The sequence below is a fragment of the Sphaeramia orbicularis genome, chromosome 19 (genome assembly GCF_902148855.1).
Source record: "Sphaeramia orbicularis chromosome 19, fSphaOr1.1, whole genome shotgun sequence".
Taxonomy (NCBI): Eukaryota; Metazoa; Chordata; class Actinopteri; order Kurtiformes; family Apogonidae; genus Sphaeramia; species Sphaeramia orbicularis.
The window spans coordinates 2,387,609-2,403,102 of NC_043975.1; the positions used below are offsets into that span (position 1 = coordinate 2,387,609).

At 37.1% G+C, this 15,494-nt stretch overlaps 1 protein-coding gene across 1 annotated transcript; it reads left to right on the top strand.

Moving 5' to 3' along the window:
- The first annotated feature begins 567 nt into the window (after window positions 1–567).
- On the top strand, window positions 568–12,133 carry LOC115410425 (uncharacterized). Its single transcript, XM_030122071.1, has 6 exons — window positions 568–820; window positions 913–1,245; window positions 1,868–1,912; window positions 4,250–4,543; window positions 7,142–7,249; window positions 11,161–12,133. Exons 1-6 carry the CDS (start codon window positions 568–570, stop codon window positions 11,268–11,270), a joined length of 1,143 nt encoding a protein of 380 aa, XP_029977931.1. The 3' UTR covers window positions 11,271–12,133.
- The last annotated feature ends 3,361 nt before the right edge of the window (window positions 12,134–15,494 follow it).

Sequence of the window (15,494 nt, forward strand, 5' to 3'; positions counted from 1 at the left end):
AATCGGCACAATGTCCCTTCTGTTGCAGAAACGTTCAAATATGAACCCTTAGTGGTCTGAGTCTATTTTCTCTGTTTTTCAGTCCTTCTGATTTTGCCTTTATATACGATAGAAACAAATGTTTACTATACCCATGTTTGGGATCTGTTTTTTCACCACAACTTCATCCACATCATCTGTCTATTATTTTTTTCACTTTAACCTACGTGTGTTCACATTCCAACCAACGTCAACAGAAGCAGAGGATTGTGGGAAGTGCCACTGGTCCAGACACAGTAGAGTCATGAGAACAGATGAACAGTGTCAGTGATGTGTCAAACCCAGAGTCTGTGCATCATTTTCACTGTTGAACTCACACTTTGTGTTGGTTTTCTTTCCAATATTCACTGCAAAAAGGATTTTCAACAAATGAACAGAACTTTTGTTTCTTATCTTTTGCCTAAAAAACAAAACTATCCTTGACAAGACACTTTTACACTAGAAAACTAATCCAACTGTTCCTCACTGAGACATTGGAGTTGATGGAGTTTCTCTTCACTAGTAACCAGCTCTAAGGTCCAAACACTGATGTGCACCTGCACACAGGATGTGCTCCTCCGTCTCTATGGTAACCGGCCCCGCCTCCTCTCCCCTCTCCCAACCGCAGGGGCGGGCGGGAGGTGGGAGGAGCCCTTCCGAAGCGGGCGGCCCGGGTCTGATGTCCCAGCTCGTCCTGCTTTGTCCTCAGCTGCAGCAGACGCCGCTTCTCCCCAGGTTCACCAGAGGAAACCACACAAAATGCTTCTGCTGCCGCCGGCTGCTCTGTGCTGTCTGTGTTCAGGTCAGTGTTTCCAGCCAATCAGGAGCCACAACACTCTACCTGTACAACACGCACACACACTAACCTTCATCCACGCCTCTGTTTGTCTACAGCGCTGGTCGCCACGGCAACACAGCTGATTCAGGAGGATGGAACACTGACCAGGAGAGTCGGTCAAAATGTCTCCTTCAGCTGTAGAGGAACTGAGAAGTGTGATGGCAGTGTTACATACTGGTACCAGAAGAAAGACACAGAAACATTCAAACTGATTCTCTACATTAGCTGGTATAGTGGTTCCATTTATAACGATTTTAATCATCCTCAGAAAGCTGACTTCTCATCTGTAGATAAAGGTAAAGGTTATGAGTTGCAGATCCAGACAGTTGGACCCTCTCATTCAGCCTCATACTACTGCGCCTGTTGGAAGTATGACAGTTCTACCCACAGTGAGAAAAGACTCCTGAAGTCTGTACAAAAACCTCCAGATGCACAAACATCAACCAGCGTGAGTGACACCAACAGAACAGGAAACCACGGCAACCATCCCATAGTTCAGCTCCATCTCAGACACAAACCAACTGATCTGAGGACACTTTGAATCCCATACATTTCCTATTTTCCAGTGGATTTGACCCATTTGAACAGGTTTAATGTTGGAAAAAACTGAGCAGAAAAATCCCAATCCAAAGGACAAACACAATCAACCTGAAGAGTCATGGACACGGACCAATGTTGGACTCAGAGTTGGATCCATGAAAATGAACAGTCCATGAAAACCACTGCTGTGTTTGTCCACTTCAAAGCTCAAGTCAATCCTCTGGAGACCATGAATGGGAATCCATCCATCACTGGGTCCAGATCCAGTCCATGTGGACTAAAGGACTGAACAAACTGTCCAACTGATGCACAAAAGACAAAGACAAAACCGTCCTGTTGATGTGAATATGAGACAAACACATCATGGATCTGGAATCTCATCCTGGTTCAGCATCTGGACACGTTTAGTCCACGTCAGCCCACGGCGTCGGAGCACACAGGTTTTTGTACCAGCATATTTCACTGTGGGAGGATGGTACTGGATCTTTGGTTCTGGGACTAAACTGTACGTAAAAGGTAAGAATCAACATTTAATATCATTTATTTACTTGTAAATCTGTCAGATGTGTTTAAAGTCAGTTTGTGCTGATTCAGGTTTGACAGGTTTTGATTTTTTAGTCAAAGTTCATAATTATTCATGCAGCTATTTTTATAGAAATAAACTTTAATTCTATTTTAAACTGTCTCTATTCAATAGAAAATATTCTTCATAAAAAACCAAAATGTGTATTTTTATTATTTTATAAAACCTGATAAAAGTGAAGTTCAATCATCTCAGTCATTCAGAAACAACTGCAGATTAAAAAAACATCTGATACATGATGTGAAAAATACATTCAATTATATTTTAAAAGCATTTTTAAATGATAGGTGATGTTAATTAAGTTAATTGTGACAAAAATATCACTTCAATAATATCGTATAAGTATAATGATACTGTTATTTACACATGTCAATAACCTGTATTACAAACTGTTCACATTAAGACAAATGGACACAATTAGATTATTAATGATAATGTCCAGAAATACAGTAATTAATAATAAAATAAGTACCTTAAAGTAATTAGGATACATTCTTTTAAAATAAGTCAACATTTATTTATGTCGTTGTTTTTACATAAACACTGTTCAACACAAGTGACACAAATTAATTTCTTTCAAATCTTTCATGTGATTTTATTTTAAATCTGATGATCATATTGTTCAAACATCTCAGTCATTCAGACAAACCTGCAGATTCAAAAACATGTTTTACATGATGAGAAAAATACATGCAATTCTATTTGAAATGCACTTTTAAAGCTCAGTGCTGTTCAATATGTTAATTGGGTCAAAATAGAAGTTTCCATTTGTATTTGACATGATAATGAATGTGTTTAATTAATAGTATAAAGACTAAAATAATACCCAAATACACACTTATATTTACATTTGTGTCTTACACATATATTTCTTCTATTTAATGGCCTATGTTCTGTGAAAGTACTGGAACTGAGAGTAAAATAGCAGTTAATAAACATATAAAGGTAAATATATTGAATCAGTTCAATCCCAGATATAATAAATATGTTGTACTTCACTGTTTCATGACTTTAACATCTTCTTTATGTCAGAACTTTAGGAAATAAAAGAGTTTCTGTGATTATTGAAATGTTTATTCCAAACAGTCTGATAAGATATTATACATGACATCAATTATACAAAGTACACTGAAAGAAGAAAAAAAAGGGGATCAATAATGATCATTAAAAGGAGGAGAGAGAGAAAAAAAGGGTAGTATAAGTCAATTAAATAAGGATGTAAAAAATGGAAAATAAAAAAGATATTAACAAGTCTGTACATTTAACCAAGCACACTGTGAGGAAACAAGACAAGAAAAAAAAAAGGGGGTGGGGGGTGCATAAGTACATTTATAAGTATACACACAAGGTAGCATTCATAGTCATAATACAAAGAAAGAAGAAAAAAAAAGAGAGAGAGAGACAGAAGAGTGGAACAGTGCACATGTACATTTAGTATTAGGATATTCAAGTACAAAAGGCAACCACGAACAGAAGAGTAGCACACAAAAAGAAAACACAGAAAGAATATTAAAAAAAACTATTAGATTATTAATTAGAATGTCCAGAAATACAGTCATTAATAATTACCTTCAAATAATTCAAATACATTCATTTATTGATTTTTAATATTTATTTATTTTTGTGTGTATTTTAGTGTAGTTTGTAAGAGTCTGAGTACCGAGAAAAGTGATATATAAAACCCATTATTATTATTATTATTATTATTATTATTATTATTAGTTTACCATGTTTTAATGTATTCTAGCATATTTTGCGTATATTTAAGGCATTCTTTGTGTTTTGTGTGTATTTGATCTTATTTGTGCTTTCTTTCAGTGCTTTTCTTTGTGTTTTGTGTGTATTTGATCTTATTTGTGCTTTCTTTCAGTGCTTTTCTTTGTGTTTTGTGTGTATTTGATCTTATTTGTGCTTTCTTTCAGTGCTTTTCTTTGTGTTTTGTGTGTATTTGATCTTATTTGTGCTTTCTTTCAGTGCTTTTCTTTGTGTTTTGTGTGTATTTGATCTTATTTGTGCTTTCTTTCAGTGCTTTTCTTTGTGTTTTGTGTGTATTTGATCTTATTTGTGCTTTCTTTCAGTGCTTTTCTTTGTGTTTTGTGTGTATTTTTCCACATGTTGCTGTGGAATCGCTCTAATGCTTCATGGCTGGAGGGGTTCAGGTCGGAGCTTTAACACTTGATTCTTTCTTCATTCATGGTGTGCTTCTATAGTTCAGTGCTGGTTTCTTGCTCAGTCCGTGTTGCTCACCGTGTCCACGTGTCCACCTTCAGATGATCCGGTGCTGAAGCCCGTGGTGGGCGTGTACCCGGCGGCGTCCACGGCCCCGGACGGGAAGACCTCCCTGATGTGTGTGGCCTCAGGCATGTCTCCTCCTGAGGTCCGCTTCTCCTGGAAAAGACAGAAGGACCACGGAACTGAGGAGGATCTGCCCGACGCCCAGGGAGAACAGCTGGAGGTCCAAGAGTCTGGACGGAGAACCTCCATCAGAACCATCCATCAGAACCACAACAGCTCAGATAAATACTGGTGCACGGTCCAGCACGAGGGGGGCACCACCCACCAAGGTGAAGGTTCTAGTCTGAGCTTTATTATTATTGATCATCTACAATTTCTCTATTGATTACCATGAGGTCGGATCCAAAACATACAAATACATAGAAACACATGGATGAATTTATCCTCTTATTTATACACACATTAAATACATGTGTTTGTTTTTTTCTCACTTTTATCCATAATGTCTCAGAGGTGATTTTTCATTTTCTCTCTTTCTTCACTTTTTACCAAGTAGCTTTGAACGTACACACATAAACACAAAACCAGTTGAATTCTACAAACATTCACTGGACGTTAATGTCATTGAATGGAGTTTGAATGCTTTGGTTTATTATCAGTTGGTTTGATTCTTTTTACTGTTTCTGCTGCTTGTTTGAGTTTTCTTTCCAGTAAATGGAGATTATTGAAGTATATACAGAAACAAACCAAACATTTTTATTAGAATTACTGGTAGAAAATGTCATTGAATTATGATTTTTTGTCATTTTTGTCTTTTCTTTATTGTTTCCAGTTGTTTTTCTTTCCAGTAAATGTCGATTATTGTCGTATCCAGTCCCAGTCAAAGTCAGTTTTATTGTCAGTTGTTGCCATATGTGCATCACATATAGAAAACTGAAATGACTAAACTCTAAGGCCCCACGCTGCAAAATGAACAGAGGAGAAAAAAAAAAATAGAAAAGAATAGAACTATAAAGTATAAACACTAAAACAATAGAACTATAAACAGAATATAACAATAAACAATAAACAACAGGAGATTGAGGAGAAAATAAATAGACAATAAAGGTGCAACAGTGAAGAGAAACAGATGAGGGATTAGAAATAGAAGATATTGATTTAAAGTGGAGAGTATATACACAAATAAAAAACATGTTTACAAGGGAAAAAATTAAAGGAAGGAAATGTCACTGAATTTTGGGGTTTTTTTTGTAATTTTTGTCTTTTTTTTGTTTCTAGTTGTTTTTCTTTCCAGTAAATGTAGATTATTGAAGTATATACATAAACAAAAAAACATTTTTATTATAATTACTGGTAGAAAATGTCATTGAATTATGATTTTTTTGGTCATTTTTATCTTTTCTTTATTGTTTCTAGTTGTTTTTCTTTCCAGTAAATGTCGATTATTGTCGTATCCAGTCCCAGTCAAAGTCAGTTTTATTGTCAGTTGTTGCCATATGTGCATCACATATAGAAAACTGAAATGACTAAACTCTAAGGCCCCACGCTGCAAAATGAACAGAGGAGAAAAAAACAACAACAATCTTGTCACTACGAGAATAAAGTCATTATTTAATGAGAATAAAGTCGTATTTTTCAGAAAAACCTCATTATTTAACGAGAATAAAGTCTTTTTTTTATGAGACTAAAGTTGTAATATTTGGAAAATTTGACCGAGTTTCCAGTTTTACAGCGAAGGCAACAAGCGAAGCAGCAATGTGTTGCTGGTGGGTTGGGTTCAGTATTTGGCCTTTGTGCGTAAACGCCAAATGAAAGAAGAACTTCACAAAATGTTCCAAGTTCCACATTATTCAATGAGTGGGAACGACTTTATTCTCATATTATGACTTTATTCTCATTAAATAAGGACTTTTTAAAAACTTCAACTTTATTCTGGTTAAATAATGACTTTATTCTCCAAATATAACGACTCAATTCTCGTAGTGACAAGTGTTTTTATTTTCTTCTGTGGCCCTAATACACTGTCATACACACTCAGAAAACTCCACACATTTTTATTATAATTACTGGTAGTAAATGTCACTGAATTATGATTTTTTTTGGTCATTTTTGTCTTTTCTTTATTGTTTCCAGTTGTTTTTCTTTCCAGTAAATGTCGATTATTGTCGTATCCAGTCCCAGTCAAAGTCAGTTTTATTGTCAGTTGTTGCCATATGTGCATCACATATAGAAAACTGAAATGACTAAACTCTAAGGCCCCACGCTGCAAAATGAACAGAGCAGAAAAAAAACAAAAACAGAATAGTGACAAGTGTTTTTATTTTCTTCTGTGGTCCTAATACGTCGTCGTACACACTCAGAAAACTCCTCACATTTTTTTTTTCACTAATTTTTTCTCCTTTTAAAATCCATTTTCCTGAAAATATCAGTCATTCCCTCCCCAAAAATATCCGTTTGGTGTCGATTATTGTCATTTAATTTTTGGGACCAGATGTGAACCTTCCCTTGACTTGGCCCAAATGGAGATTATTGAAGTATATACACAAACAAAAACCCATTTGGATTGGAATTCATGGAAGTAAATGTCATTGAATGTTTTGCTGTGTTTTTAGTTGATAGTTGTTTTTCTTTCCAGTAAATGTCGATTCTATTTCCTACATTTCTCACATTAAAGTGCTGGAACATGTTGGATCAGCTCAAATATTGCAGCGTTTCTGTTTGATGGATCTGTTTGTTTGATGGTTCTTAGATGGAGTTCATGATGTCAGAGTCGACAGGATACAAAGTCAAATATCCAGATTTTCAGCTGCTCAGGATGAAATGAATAAAGCCCAGCCGTCAACACCCCCCCCCCCCCTTGCTGTAGTTGATCTTCCTGGGTTCATTCAGAGCAGCAGCACTGACATGCATGTGCTTTGGTGTTTCAGAGGTTCCAGCTTCAGCCTCCTGTCCTCCACAGAGAAGGTCAGCAGACCCACCAGCTCTGCACAAACCACAGCAGAAGATCAGCCGCCGCCTCCTCATGGACAGCGCTGGTATTCTGCCGCACCTACCACCACATATCGTTAGCCTCGGAGCACCGCTGACTAAGTCCCATTTTTCACATCAAAGCCAATGATGCAAAATGAAGCAGCGCAAAAGTGACGCACATACACCATATGATGTTGGATCTGACTGAGGAAGAAGAATCCACCATTAAACTAGAAGGAAATATTCATGTTTTTCTGTCCCATCCTCATGAACAGGACATCTGACAGCTGGAGACATCATGTGTCCCAATATTTATGTCCACACAGTTTACAAACACCAAGATTTCAGTCTTTTTTTTTTTTTTTTTGCTAATTTTTTTATCTTATACATTTTTTTTAATCTTGTATTAATTTTTGTTCATTTTATTTACTCTATTTTGCTCTTCTTGCGTATTATTTTCTATAATTTTGTTCATTTTATTGAATACTTCGACTATTTTTCTTCACTTTGTTTCCTGTTTAATGATTTTTTCTTCAATTTCCCCAATTAAACTTGAAGGAAATATTGGTGTTTGTAAACTCTGTGGACATAAATATTGGGACACATCATGTCTCCAGCTGTCAGATGTCCTGTTCATGAGGATCTGACAGAAAAACAGCAATATTTCCTTCAAGTTTAATGGGAGAAATTGAAGAAAATTCATAAAAAAAAGGCAATAAAGCAAAGAAAAACAGCCAAAGTATTTGATAAAATGAACAAAATTAAAGAAAATAATACACAACAAAAACAAAATAAGCCACAAACTGAAGGAAACTGCAGAAAAAATCCTAAACCAATGTACTTTAATAAATGACAGTGGATGGACACACATGGTTTATTGGTTACACTGGTCTACAGGGAAAATGCTTCCAGAATAAAAGTAATGAAATTTGACCACATGAGAGTCACTGATAAAGAAAAATCAAGTCAAAAATGCTGGTTGGCTGAACTTTACAAGATACAGCCTTCGTCAAAATGTGAAATTTAAGAATTAACGAGAGAATGGGTTTGACTCCAAAGGAATATTTGTGTCAGAGCTACAAGATCTACTTCAAAACACTGTCTGCACATTAGAATACATTCACTTTACAGCTTCTATTTAGTGGAAGATTTATACAACTATTATATAAATGTACAGAAACCAACATATATGTGGAATAACACTTAATCATATACCTTGAAAACATCAGCAAACCGGCACTTTTGTCATTTATTTTCAAATTAATCTTATTAAAATAGTAACATTTAGCACATTTAATCTCTGAAGCAAATCATTTCTAAAAAATTGTAGACCAGTGTTATATATATTTAAACACAAACAGTAATATTTATGTATTCTTTTATTTTTCGCTCATTTTTTCATGTTATGTATTATTTTTTAAATCTATTAATTTTTGTTCATTTTCTTTTCTCTTTAACCAATAAACCATGTGTGTCCATCCACTGTCATTTATTAAAGTTCATTGGTTTAGTATTTTTTCTGCAGTTTCCTTCAGTTTGTGGCTGACTTTGTTCTTGTTGCGTATTATTTTCTATAACTTCCTTCATTTTATCAAATACTTTGCCTGTTTTTCTTCACTTTGTTGCCTGTTTTATGATTTTTTCTTCAATTTCTCCCATTAAACTTGAAGGAAATATTGCTGTTTTTCTGTCAGATCCTCATGAACAGGACATCTGACAGCTGGAGACATGATGTGTCCCAATATTTATGTCCACACAGTTTACAAACACCAGTATTTCCTTCTAGTTTCATGGTAGATGTGTCTTCCTAAGTCAGATGTGATGACAGTAGATGGTTAGTTGTGGGAGAAAATTCTTCTTTCCAGTCCGAGCAGGAAAAACATGGTGGAAAATATTGATAAATGGATGCCACTTGTTCCTGATTCCCTTCTAAATCCCATCTTCAACAGGGCTGTCAAACTCATTTGAGTTCAGGGGCCACATTCAGCCCAAATTGATCTCCAGTGGGCCGGACCAGTAAAACAACAGCAGAATAACCTGGAAATAATGACCACTCCAAATGTTTCCTCTTTGTTTCAGTCCAATCAAGATGAAATTATACAAATATGTACATTTGCAAACTATCCAAACAAAAATGATGTGAATAACCTGAAAAAAACTGCAATTTCCTGAGAAAAATAAGTGCAATTTTAACAATATTCCACCTCAACTTCCCATTTCTACATGCATATTACGGATTGGATCCACAAAGGCACAAAATATTTAAGAACAGGAAGAATGATGTTCAAATTTCACTTCCAAAATTTCAGGTTTTTCACATTTTATTGTTAAAGGATAGTTTGTAAATGTTAATATTTTCATCATTTACTGTAAGTTTTTCCACTAAAACAAGGAGAAAAATTTGGAGTTGTCATGACTTCTTTATAGATGTAATGTAATCTGATGTTTTTCACATGAAACTAAGAACATTTGGAGTGATTATTTATCGGTTATTCTGCGATTATTTTAGTTGAGATCACATTGGTCTGTATGTGGAACCTGAACAAAAACCACTTCGACATCCTTGATTCATATCTTGATTCATATCTTCAGTGGAATTTTTGGCGCTTTTCAAATTCATCCTAGGGGCCGGATTGGACCCTTTGGCGGGCCGGATTTGGTCCCCGGGCCGCATGTTTGACACCTGTGCACTACAACATGTGTCCACCAATGTTGAACGTTTACATTTGATCCTTTAACGCTTTGGAATTTTCAGGATCTGGAATTGACTGTTGTTGAACGGATCATTTACAAATGTCTGTCCTTGTGTCCTGGTGTCTTCATGTCCTCGTATCTTCATGTCCTCGTATCTTCGTGTCCTCGTATCTTCGTGTCCTCGTATCTTCGTGTCCTCAAATCTTCGTGTCCTCGTATCTTCGTGTCCTCGTATCTCCGTGTCCTCGTATCTTCGCGTCCTCGTATCTTCGCGTCCTCGTATCTTCGTGCCCTCGTATCTTCGTGTCCTCGTATCTTCGTGTCCTCGTATCTTCGTGTCCTCGTATCTCCGTGTCCTCGTATCTCCGTGTCCTCGTATCTCCGTGTCCTGGTGTCTTCATGTCCTTGTATCTTCGTGTCCTTGTATCTTCGTGTCCTCGTATCTTCGTGTCCTCGTGTCTTCGTGTCCTCGTATCTTCGTGTCCTCGTATCTTCGTGTCCTCGTATCTCCGTGTCCTGGTGTCTTTGTGTCCTCGTATCTTCGTGTCCTCGTATCTTCGTGTCCTCGTATCTCCGTGTCCTCGTATCTCCGTGTCCTCGTATCTCCGTGTCCTGGTGTCTTCATGTCCTCGTATCTTCGTGTCCTCGTATCTTCGTGTCCTCGTATCTCCGTGTCCTCGTATCTCCGTGTCCTCGTATCTTCGTGTCCTCGTATCTTCGTGTCCTCGTATCTTCGTGTCCTCGTATCTCCGTGTCCTGGTGTCTTTGTGTCCTCGTATCTTCGTGTCCTCGTATCTTCGTGTCCTCGTATCTCCGTGTCCTCGTATCTCCGTGTCCTCGTATCTCCGTGTCCTGGTGTCTTCGTGTCCTCGTATCTTCGTGTCCTCGTATCTTCGTGTCCTCGTATCTCCGTGTCCTCGTATCTCCGTGTCCTCGTATCTTCGTGTCCTCGTATCTCCGTGTCCTCGTATCTCCGTGTCCTCGTATCTTCGTGTCCTCGTATCTTCGTGTCCTCGTATCTTCGTGTCCTCGTATCTTCGTGTCCTCGTATCTCCGTGTCCTCGTATCTTCGTGTCCTCGTATCTTCGTGTCCTCGTATCTTCGTTTCCTCGTATCTTCGTGTCCTCGTATCTCCGTGTCCTCGTATCTTCGTGTCCTCGTATCTTCGTGTCCTCGTATCTTCATGTCCTCATATCTTCGTGTCCTTGTATCTTCATGTCCTGTTGTCCTTGTGTCTTCCTGTCCTTGTGTCCTCATCTCCTCTCGTCCCTCCGTCCATCAGTGTCCTTCCAGGTCCAGACCAGGCTGAAGCTGCTCTGTGGACTCTACACCGTCCTCATAGTGAAGAGTCTGGTCTACTGCTGTGGACTCTGTCTGCTCATGAGCCTCTGAAACCAGGGACCGCCCACCACCGGATCACATGACCACCCGCTGTTCACCGCTCGCCTTTTCTCACATCACTTCAGCTCCTTCCTCACTTTGCTCAGGATTCACACGTGGACGTTCGGACACGTCCCGCTCGGACGGACATTTGGACATTTGACTTCCACATGTCCAACATTCTATTTACAGATACTTAATAGTTCACAGTTGAGTTTGCTTTGATTTTCAGGATCCACTTCATTCCACCTCCATCATCGTCTGAATAATAGAAAAATACACATTCACATCCATTCACATCCAACAATAATGATCCCATTCTTTTCATTTCTGTTGAAGATTTCATTGATTTGATCGTAGATTCTGAAGGTCTTTGCTTGGATTGATGTTTATCATCAGATGCATCTAGAGTTTCTCTGGATTGATTATGATGAGGTCGCTTAGAAAACATACAAATACATAGAAACACATGGATGAATTTATCGGCTTATTTTCATTTTAATACACGTTTTTTTTTCTCACGACCACAAATCTCACACTTTGTCGTTTTTATCATTATTCTGTCATTTCAATAATGTCTCACGTCTGATTTTGAATTTTTCACATTTTACCAAGTAGCTTTAAAATACATAAACACAAACCTATTATTATTATTATTATTATTATTATTATTATTATTATTATAGAAATAATTACTGAAGTAAATGTGATTGAATGGAGTTTGAATGTTGTGGCTTATCTTCAGTTGTTTTTATTCGTTTGAATGTTTCTAGTACTTGTTTGCTTTTTCTTCTCACTATATGTAGATTATATACAATATGTTCATGAGATTCAACCAGTGGAACTTTTTCAATAAACTCAAATATTGCAGCGTTTATGTTTGATGGATATCTTTGTTTTATCGTCAGTAGATGGAGTTAATGATGTCAGATTGAAAACAATCAACAGATTTACATCTTATTATTATTTGAGATTGAAATGGATTTAAAACAAAGAAAAGAAGAAATATGTGAAGAAAAGTCAAGGATTCAACTGCATAAATAAAAACAACACGACAAAAATTAAAGTTGACATAAATTTTCTTCAGGCCAACATCATGAAACTCAACCTCTGTGTTGATGATACTGTTATTTTAACATGAAAAACCTGTAGAAAGTGCAAAAAAAACATTAAATGGTCAGATTTATGAAACAAATATTTACAATCTACTAAAGTTCATTAATATGACACTATTTCTAATATCAAACTGACCATATTTATTGAACATGTTGAATTATTTTCATATCAGAGCTGAAGGTTAAAGGTTAAGTGAAGCACTTTGAATTGTCTTGGACATGAAATGTGCTACAGAAATAAACCTGCCTTGCCTTGTCATTTGTCCATTTCACTAATTCATCCCACGGGCCGGATCGGACCCTTTGGCGGCCCACATTTGGCCCCCGGGCCGCATGTTTGACCCCCCCCCGCTCTAAATGAAAACCTGTTGATTTCAGTCTTTGACTCACATTATAATTAAAGTTTGATAAAATAAAATTAAACACGTATGTTTTTAATATCATTAAGGTTAAGGTTCAGATAATGAACAGTTTTTCTTCTTTAAATGTTTTCTAAATAGATGTAATAATTCAAATCACTGATAAAACTGTCCTTTTTTCGGCCTTATTTTTATTCTGTTCGTTAAAGTGAACAGAGGAAGGTAACTCTACAAACCACAGTGTGGTGGTTTTAGTTCCGTCTCAGTGTGGTTCATGTTCTGCTGCTCCGATAAATGACAACAGATTGATAACAGACAGGAAACTCAACAACGGAGTCAACTTTTTTTCTGTAAATGTGGAGGTTTCATCTGGTGTGAATGTGGAGGCTGTTGAACAGAGGAAGTGTTGATTCTCTGTCAACAGTCTAATAACCACAGAGAACACATTCACATCTGATCATCCACCTCCTCCCACGTACGCCATCACAAACCCGTTTTTACACCAAGTTCAACCACTAAACACAGTCCACCCACCAGGAGCTCACAGACTCAGTTTAATCCAGATTCAGGCTTTGACCAGTTCAAGACAGACCCTCAGAGAAAAAGCACAAAATGAGGAAGACTCTGCACTGCTGGAGGACACACAACAACACAACAACACATACACAACACAAAACAACACAACAACCCAGTCCAGTCCAGTCCAGCTCAGTCCTTCTATCGCCCCCTTGTGTTTGACAATATGAACTCTTTCCTTCTGTTCTCTCCTATTCAAATGTCACTACTACACCATCTGCAGCTCATTCTCACATGTGCTTTTACTCTGAACATCACAAGAAGAAGCAGAAGAACAGCACAAATCCAAACACAAACAACAGCTTTCCAAAACTGTCCAACAACCAAAACACAAATGAATGAAATAAACCAACCTGACAGGATGAAATGTCCAATCAGGGACATGAGCTCAGACATTTCATGGAGTTTGGCTTCCTTCAACAAATCCTTCAACCATCCTGACAGACGTGTCAAACCTGGAGGACATCTGAGGGACGTCCCACCGGGACGCTTCAACAGCCCGTCCGTCCAAATACGGTCACACCCACAATTCTTCAGTGTCATCAGCTTGGATCTGAGAACACAAACACATACACAATTATCAAAGGGAATCAGCACTGGATTGTTTTCAGCACAACAGCAGTGGATTCACACACACAAATACTGATGCAAAATACAGCTGTTTTCACACAGGACAATCAAATCAGCTGTTTATGCACAAAGTCAATCAAACACCACACAAAGTGGCTTCCAGGCAAATTGGAGACACTGGATTTCAAACTCCACTCCAAACCTCAACTCTATGTTTGAAAGGACAAAGAAAATCTTCAAGTAGATACAAGTAGGAAAAAGAACAAGCCAATAGAAACTGTTTAGGGCAGGGCTGTCCAACTCATTTGACTTCAGTTCCACATTCAGCTCCATTTGATCTGCAGTGGGCCCAACCAGTCAAATAAGAACAGAAGAAGAGACAAATAATGGACACTCCAAACTTTTCTCCAGGTTTTACAGCAAAACAACTTCATTTACATGATGAAAAGGTTTACATCTACAAACTATCCTTTCAAAGGATGTGAAGAACATGAACAAACTGAACAAATGAGGAGAATTTGAACAATATTCTGCCTCAGTTTATCATTTACACATGTACATTAGAACTTACAGATCACAGTGGATCTACAAACACACAAAACATTTAATAACAGGCAGAATATTGTTCAAATTGTACTTAATTCTCTTCAGAAATTTCAGGATGTTCATATTTGTTCAGGTTATTCACATGTTATTGTTAAGGAAGAGTTTTTTAATGTAAATATTTTCATAATTGTAATGTAAATGGAATTACTGTGCTTTTCTTCTGACTAAGATTGCTATGATTCTTGATATTTGTATTATTATGTATGTTTTGCAAGTGCATACATGTTAAATTTCATTGCATGTTCGGAATAAATCACTCAACTAAACTAAATTAATTTAAAGTTTTTTGCACTAAATCAAAGAGAAAACAAATTGGTGTTGTCATTATTTATAGGTTATTATGATATTATTTTTGAGTTTGATGTCCTAAATGGAAATACTGGCATAACTGAATGTTAGTTTTTGCACTAAAACCATTTGGAGTTGTCATTATTTATTGGTTATCATGCTATTATTTTACTGGTCCGGCCCACTTTGGATTAAATTAGGCTGAATGTGCCCCCCCCCGCAGAAGAAAATGAGTTTGACACCCCTGATTTCTAGGCTACATGTGCATTACAGATTAGATCTACGACGGCACTAAACATTTAGTAACAGGCAAAATATTGTTAAAATTGCACTGAATTTTCTTTAGACATTTCAGGTTGTTCATATTTGTTCAGGTTATTCACATGTTATTGTTAAGGAAGAGTTTTTAATGTAAATATTTTCATAATTTAATGTTTTTTGCACTAAATCAAAGAGATAAAAATGGGTGTTGTCATTATTTATAGGTTATTATGATATCATGTTTGAGTTTGATGCCCTAACTTGCACTTTACAAATGGTGGGCTGGTTTTGGCCCCTGGGCCGCATGTTTGACACCTGTGTTCTAAACGCTACAACTGATTTCCACTCAGTTCCAAATGAAATACTGTAGAAAGCACAGACAGACTGAGGAGGATTATTTGGCATTTGGACATAATGGGTCAGGGGTCAGTTCTGGGACCACTCCTGTTCTCCTCATACTT